The sequence below is a fragment of the Capsicum annuum genome, chromosome 6 (genome assembly GCF_002878395.1).
Source record: "Capsicum annuum cultivar UCD-10X-F1 chromosome 6, UCD10Xv1.1, whole genome shotgun sequence".
NCBI classification, from domain to species: Eukaryota; Viridiplantae; Streptophyta; class Magnoliopsida; order Solanales; family Solanaceae; genus Capsicum; species Capsicum annuum.
Window position 1 is genome coordinate 95,483,845 of NC_061116.1, and position 8,369 is coordinate 95,492,213.

The 8,369-nt window shown below is 34.1% G+C and overlaps 1 protein-coding gene across 1 annotated transcript; it reads left to right on the plus strand.

Moving 5' to 3' along the window:
• Positions 1-1,078: 1,078 nt before the first annotated feature.
• LOC107873331 (probable LRR receptor-like serine/threonine-protein kinase IRK) lies at positions 1,079-5,492 on the plus strand. The gene is made up of 2 exons (XM_016720141.2): positions 1,079-3,223; positions 3,725-5,492. The coding sequence occupies exons 1-2, from the start codon at positions 1,755-1,757 to the stop codon at positions 5,169-5,171; spliced, it is 2,916 nt and encodes a 971-aa protein (XP_016575627.1). The 5' UTR covers positions 1,079-1,754; the 3' UTR covers positions 5,172-5,492.
• The last annotated feature ends 2,877 nt before the right edge of the window (positions 5,493-8,369 follow it).

Sequence of the window (8,369 nt, forward strand, 5' to 3'; positions counted from 1 at the left end):
TATATATATATATATATATATATATATATATATATATATACAGATCTCTATTTGTTAATCTATAATCTATATCTATAATCTATAATATATTAAAAGTGTGAAGACCCTTAGAAAAGTGATTTAAACTTTTTACCCTTCATTAAAAAACTTTTCTTTAGACAAAATTGTCTTTTCACTATTTTTTAATTTATTATTTATTATTTTTCATTATATTAACTAGACTTTCTAAAATATATGGGACTCCTAAAATATATGGTAGGAAAATTAATTAATATTTTTCTTTCTATTGTTCAATTAGAAAAATACTTCTAAAATATGACTCTATTAAGGAAATACTTCTATAAATATTAAGATGTTCATTAAACTAGAGAAAAAACTGATTTGCCTATTGGGAGAACATAATTGATGTTTATTTGACTTGATTCGATTGCATGTCTAGATTGGTGGATGTTTGATTTTCTAACCCTCAACTTCTTTACTATTTTTGTCAGCATAATAGAAGTCAACATGTGTGTGTGTATATATATATTCTTTGTTTTCATTCACAATCATCTTTAGGGTCAAAATTTTCGTTTAGACAAGAATTAGTTGGATCAAAATCGAAGCTTTTTGATTACTATTATATATTTTTTATATAGTTTACAAATCATAGATGAATGTCGGTTGGTTTTGAAGAATTTTTTGTGTAAAAGTTATGTTTAATTATAGTGTTTTGATATCTTTATTATTTTTTTAAATATTTTTGATAAAAATTAAGTTTAATAAATAAGTTCTTCATCTTTAGATATTCAAAAGATATTAAATTTAATTATTATATTTATCTTTATTATTTAAAGAAACTTATTAAAGTGAGGTACACACAAACTCATACACTTAAACTAGTTTCTTAATAAGTGGGATCACTATTATATTTTTTTTAACTAATATGGAATCGAGGGAGTATTAATTAATTCCCTTTGTTTGCTAAATTTCAGATCGTCCATTTACTTCCATTGTGACAGAGTCTTACATGTATGCCACATCAGACTCAGCGTAACCAAACATAAATGCCACGTGTTATCAATAATAAAAGTACCGACTCCCTCATCTCTCCTTATCGGTTCTTCCCCCTGCTTTCTTTTTCCCGTTAATTAAAGGCTGTGTAAGAGAGAGAAAGAGAGCGTTAATAAATGCTCCACTGACTCGCCGTCCCCCCGGAAACTTTACTTCATCTACTTTCTCGGTAGCTCATTAATAAGCCTACCTTCACTTCATTATCGCCGGCGATTTCCATTTCCCGGTGAAATCCCAATTCACATTGTGTGCTTCTTGCCTTCTCAATTAAACTTCAGCTGCTTCAGATTTCCCTTTTGTTCTGTGACCAAAATTCAACTCTCAGACAGCTGTTTCTGTACATTTTGTTCATCTCCACTTATCTTCATTAAAATTGGCTCTTTGCGTATTTCTAGAATCAGTCTTCTAGGGCTTTTGGTCTTAGCTAATGGCTCAGCGTTTGATTCTTTTGAACAAAGTTGCAAATACGTTCACCATTCCACTGGCTTCTTCATCCTTCAACCAGTACAAATACTGGGTATCTTTTTAATTGTTTCCCCTATTTTTTCTCCCATTTTATAGGCAGTTAGGTTGTTCGCATGCCATTGTAATCGCCTGAGCCAAAGCTTCTATCTTTTGCTTGTTCTTGTATGTATACATTTGGGGTTGCTAATAGGATTATGAGCAACATACACAGTGCTTTGTGATTATTGAGGGGGAGAATGGAAATGAGGAAGGTCTTTGGTATAGTAATATTATGTCACATATTATCTCCTATTTTTGTTAAAGCATTGAACTTGTCTTTTAATGATGATATACTGGGGTTAATGGTATTCAAGGCTGATGTTCGTGATCCACAAGGAAAGCTGGTGTCTTGGAATGAAGAAGATGATAGTCCCTGCTGCTGGGATGGAATCAAATGCAACCCCAGATCCAATAGGGTCTCTCAAATTGTTCTAGATGGGTTTGGCCTTTCAGGTAAGATTAGCAGAGGGCTAATGAGGTTGCAGTTTCTTCGAAAGCTTTCGCTTGCGAAGAACAATTTTACAGGGAGTATAAGTACCAGTGTTGTTCAACTCGCAAATCTGAGGATTCTAGACTTGAGCGAGAACAACCTATTTGGGCCGATTCCGGGTGATCTCTTTCAACAATGTGGGCCTTTGAGATCAATTTCTTTGTCCAAGAATAAATTTTCAGGGAAAATTCCTGAAAGTTTGAAAGAATGTATGGCATTGGGGTCTTTAAACTTGTCTTCCAATCAGTTTTCAGGATTTTTACCTTCTGAAATTTGGTCTTTGAATGGGCTAAGTTCCCTTGATCTGTCAGATAATTTGCTGGAAGGTGAAATTCCAGTAGGCATTGAAGATATGTTTAATTTGAGAGCCATAAATTTGAGGAAAAATCATCTCAAAGGTGAAGTTCCAGATAGAATTGGAAGTTGTTTGCTGTTGAGGTCGATTGATTTGAGTGAAAATTCTTTCTCTGGAGAACTTCCAAAAACAATGCAGATGCTTAGTTTGTGTAATGAATTGATTTTGAAACACAACGCATTTGTTGGTACTTTACCAAAATGGATTGGAGAAATGAAAAGCCTTGAGATTCTTGATCTTTCTGTGAACAATTTCTCTGGTCAGTTACCGTTTTCAGTTGGGAAGCTTCAATCATTGAAATTACTGAACATGTCGCGAAATGCTATTTATGGGAACTTGCCCAAGTCCATGAGTAGTTGTGTTAATCTTATGACACTGGATGTTAGTCAGAACTCTTTGACGGGTGATCTTCCTCCTTGGATATTCAAATTAGGATTGCGACAAGTTTTGTTTTCTGAGAATAAATTAAGTGGGGGCTTGAAGAATGCATTTGCTTCTTCACTGGACAACTCTCGTCAAAAGCTTCTAGCTCTCGATATTTCTTGCAATGGGTTAGCTGGTGAAATTCCATTTTCTATTGGTGAATTTAATAGCTTGCAGTCCTTGAATTTGTCTAGAAATTCACTTGTAGGCACCATTCCTGAGAATGTTGGCCACCTGAAGTCACTGGATGTTCTTGACTTAAGTGAGAATCAGTTAAATGGTAGCATCCCTTTGGAACTTGGTGGAGCCTATTCTCTCAGGAAACTGAAGCTGGAGAGGAATGCCTTGACGGGAGAAATTCCTACATCTATTGGAAAATGTTCTAAACTTATGTCTTTGTAAGTCTTGTTTCTCTTCTATGCTTCATTTATATGTTCATTTTACATGTCTCTCTCTGCTTGGAAAGTTATTGTACAGCAAAACCTGATCAATATATAGTTAAGCAACTAGCATTTGCATTCTTTTCCACAGTTTCCTCTCAGAAAAAATTCTTTTGGCTTGTCAAAATTCTAGTGAGAAGATCAGTGAATCCTCATACTAGAGATTATTTATCATGTTATATTAGTTTGTCAGTAGTTCTAAGCTTCTAGCAATCATGTAGAGTTTTCCTGCATTGATAAGGAGTTATTGATCAAATAGCTTCTTGTTATGATTCTAGATAATATGCTCTCTTTTTTTTTTTCTAGATAAGGCAATTTCAGATGATATTTTACAAGAAGTTTTTACCTGGTTTTCGATGTTTTTATGTGACATATCCTTCAAATTTATTACAGAGTAGTTTCTGAATGTCAGCTTTCCTCAATGCTTGGTTAATCATTTTGTTTCCATCAATTTGGCAGGTCGTTGTCTCATAATGGCTTAACTGGCCCTGTACCTGCAACCTTTGCTAAACTAATTAACTTACAAAATGTTGACTTCTCCTTTAACAAATTAACTGGAATCTTACCAAAGCAGCTGGTAAATCTTGTTCACCTCAAATCATTCAACATCTCACACAACCAGCTAAAGGGTGAACTGCCTTTTGGTGGTTTTTTTAACACTATTTCTCCTTATTCAGTGGCAGCCAATCCGTCTCTTTGTGGGGCTGCTGCTAATAGGTCGTGTTCAACTGTCCTTCCCAAGCCAATTGTTCTGAATCCCAATTCCACAGATTCTATGCCTGGTGCTATTCCTCCAACATTAGGCCACCAGAAGAAAATCCTAAGCATCTCTGCCCTCATTGCCATTAGTGCAGCTGCTATTATTGTTGTTGGTGTTATTTCCATCACTGTTCTAAATCTTCGCGTACGTTCTGCAACTTCTCACTCTGCTGCTGCCCTTAGATTTTCTGGTGGAGATGACTTTAGCCCCTCCCACAGTACAGATGCAGATTCTGGTAAGCTTATCATGTTCTCAGGCGAACTTGACTTCAGCACAGGGTCACATGCTCTGCTTAACAAGGATTGTGAGCTCGGACGTGGTGGTTTTGGAGCCGTTTATCGCACTGTCCTTGGAGATGGTATGCCTGTGGCCATTAAGAAGCTTACTGTCTCTGGTCTTGTTAAGTCTCAGGGAGACTTCGAAAAGGAGGTTAAGAAATTGGGAAAAGTTCATCACCCTAATCTTGTGGCTCTTCAAGGTTATTATTGGACACCATCACTGCAGCTACTTATATATGAATTCATAACTGGTGGAAATTTGTATGAGCATATCCATGAAGGTTCTAGTAAAAACTTGCTTTCATGGAATGAGCGTTTCAACATTATTCTTGGGACAGCAAAAGGCTTGGCTAACTTACATCAAATGAACATAATTCACTATAACCTCAAGTCCAACAATATTTTGATTGATAGCTCTGGTGATCCTAAAGTTGCGGATTATGGGTTAGCAAGTTTGTTACCAATGTTAGATCGATATTTTTTGAGCAGCAAGATACAAAGTGCACTTGGTTACATGGCACCTGAATTTGCTTGCAAGACCGTGAAGATAACTGAGAAATGTGATGTGTATGGGTTTGGAGTTCTTGTTCTGGAGATAGTCACTGGAAAGAAGCCAGTTGAGTACATGGCGGACGATGTTATGTTATTATGTGACATGGTAAGGGGCGCATTGGAAAAAGGCAAGGTGGAAGAATGTGTAGATGGGAGGCTGCATGGAAAATTCCCTGCTGAGGAAGCGATTCCTGTGATGAAGTTGGGTTTAATCTGCACATCACAAGTCCCTTCAAACAGGCCTGATATGGCAGAAGTGGTTAACATATTGGAGCTGATAAGATGTCCTTCAGAGGGCCAGGAGGAACTGGTATGACATCCCACTAGACCGATAGAAATTTTAAGATATGCTTTGTCAATGCCTAATCCGCCGAAGAAGAATCCGCTTGATCTTTGAGAAGTCGAGAATTTGTTGTTGGAAATTTTTTTCGCTGTTCAAAGAAGAATTTCTCTTTCATATTATGGCCATTTAAAGTTTCATTTTTATTTGTTTGTAATTGCTTCTCTGTTTCTCTGGGTTATTACCTGATTCCTTATCACCGGGTTTCAGTTTGTGGGGATCTCACTTATTCTTTTTCTTGGTCTGTAACAGTTGATACTGACATTTAATCCCAGCTACCTCTTCTGTTTGTTCAAATGAGACTTAAGATTAGTTATCTGGTGCAACATGATTTAAATTTGTTGCAACAAATTAGTAACCTGTTGCAACAGAACTTGAACTCGTTTCCAACAGACGTGTTGTTTGTTGCAATAGGGTAAATATCTGTTGCAACAGATTATTAACCTATTGCAACAGAACCTGAACTCAATTTCAATAAATATATGTTGCAACATATTAGTAACATATTGCGATAGAACCTAACCTTGATTCTAACAGATCATCGTTTGTTGCAACAGGTATGTCATCTATCGCAATTGGTTAATTATCTGTTGCAATATGCCACTCATCTGTTGGAATCAGCTTTAAAGGTTCCTCAGTACTATACCATTAATTCGAACAGGTGCTTCATCTGTTGCAACAGATATATAGTTTGTTGCAACATATGATTCACCTGTTACAATAGATGACTCATCTGTTGAAATTAGCTTTAGGAGCGTAACATGAATCCCAACAGGTAAGTAATCTGTTGCGACTGATTACATATTTGTTGGAATTCATTTGCAGCACTATGAAATCACTATTAAATTTTTTTAACAAATAACATTATTTAGGTACCACTGATGGAGGGATCAATTGTAACTCCCCAAAATCTGAGTTCCCAGGATGCACACGGGTGCTTCAAACTACAAGTAATCCTGAGCTAACTCTGACTGCTTTCTACTAAGTCTGAGTCTCAAAATAGGAGAATATGAATGAAAAATCATACTAAATGCGGAAGTCTATCTGAAATAACTGGTTATGTCTGAAACATACTAATCTCAAAAGTCTTGGTAAAACAATACTGAAAACCTGAATACTGAAACAAAATCTGAATACTAAATCTGGTAGTCCGCCAAGCTTCTACTAACTGAAACTAGAGAGCCACTGGACAAACCCCCAGCTGACTCAAACTGTCTGAAATAAATACTAAATCAACTACTAATAAACTGGAAGTCCGAAATAATTAAGTCCTCAAACTATGAAGGCTTACCAACTGCAGAGATGTAGATGAGATGCTCGAAAATCACTCACGCTGCTGAAACTGAGCACCTGAACCTACATTATGAGATAATGTAGCACATAGACATATATGTGGATTAATACTTTGATGATGTACTGAGTATATGAGGGTGAATGCAATAAGTAAGCAATATCATCAAAATTTATAAAATCATGCATGTTAAATATAAATGACTCACATAGGCTTGAGTAAATCTGAAATCTGAAGATCATAAATCATGAATAGTAAGACACATAATATAATTCGTAAAATTATTATGGTCAAACACAACTCTAATTTTAAATTCAAAAATTTCAAATAAAGTAAATATGCTTTTAATTTTCATGGCCAAATGCCAATTAAATGTCCATAAATTGAATTATAGAATTTTACTGCTCAATTTTTAAAAAAATATAAAATTAAATAATTTGTACCATCATAATTTTTTTCTCTTACTATTTTGAGTTGGGTAGAAGAGAAATAATAAAAGTGAGTAAAAAGAGTGAAAGAGAAAGAAAATAGTGGCAAATAAAGATCCTGGTAAGACCTACATTGGGTGGAGACTCTCACAACTTTTGTTGGTTGAATCTTGCCCATGATAAAATTTTTCCCAATTACCCCTATGATAAATGTTCTTTCAGCAAAGAATGTGAATGAAAATAACCTATTACAATGACGGGTGGTTAGTCCAACAAAAGGTACATGTGCTCTAAACAATTGGTACAATAGCCAACAACTTTGAATAGTTCTGAAAGGACATGAGTGTACTTGAACAAAATACTAATCACACATGTTGACGGGAAGCTTCTCAAACACCCTCTTATTATATATGAGAATATATGGTGTTTGTAATTTGTTTGTACCTTTCTAAATGTATATAAATTTTCACTCTCTTTTATGAGAAGTGCTAAATGGCCACAAAATTGTGGCCCTGATTTGGTGACAATTGTAAAAAAGACAGATAACTTCTCTCTTTCAAAATAAATTAATTGTTTTCTTTATTTTTAATTAAAAAGTGTTAAAGACTTTGTTATTCCCTAGAATTAAAAGTCAGAACTTTGTGTTGGACGAATCATAGTTAGAGCTATCATTTATGGAGTTATTGAATTGATTTTATAAGGTGAATTCCACCATATCATCTCACTTCTTTTCATTCTTCCCAATCTTCTATTTTTGTCTCCTTGGTTTAGGGACGAGCAAAAATCAAATCGACCAATAAATCGAACCGATAAAAATGTTATTGATTTATTATTATTGGGTTAACGATTTTTTATTGGTTTTACAAAAAAATTACTGGGTATTGGGCCGGTTCAATTTTTTCTTATTGGGTTATTGGAAAAACCGATAACCCAATAAGAATATATATATATATATATATATATATATATATATATATATATATTATTTCAATTATACAAACTCTTAATTTCTCCTAACAACATTTAGTTCAAACTTGAAGATTTTTGTAAATTTAAACACATCATTTAGGATTTTTGGTTGCAACTAAGATTCAGTTTTTTTCATGTTAGTTACTACTATTTTTATTTTATGAGTATTTTCTTATCGGTTAAACTGAAAACAGAACTGTTAAGGACTAAAAACCGATAAAAAATATCTTATTGATTTGGTTATTGATTTAGCATATTTAAAAATCGAAAATCGATAAATTGAACCAATAATATGTAAAATCGAATCGAACCGATCGATGCACACCCCTACCTTGGTTTGCTATCATGTTTTATTTTCTTTTGATCAAATTTTAGGACTAATTTTATTTTATTATATACAAACAATAATTCATTAAGACATTTTTGGATTAGTTATTTAATTTTGAATTTATCATATACCTTTTAAAATTATTATAAAAACGTCAT

Excerpts from the sequence above, each read along its gene's own strand:
- LOC107873331 (XM_016720141.2), top strand. The coding sequence starts at position 1,755 with ATGGAAATGAGGAAGGTCTTTGGTATAGTAATATTATGTCACATATTA. Across the intron at positions 3,224-3,724 it reads TGTTCTAAACTTATGTCTTT|GTCGTTGTCTCATAATGGCT; the intron begins GTAAGTCTTGTT and ends TCAATTTGGCAG.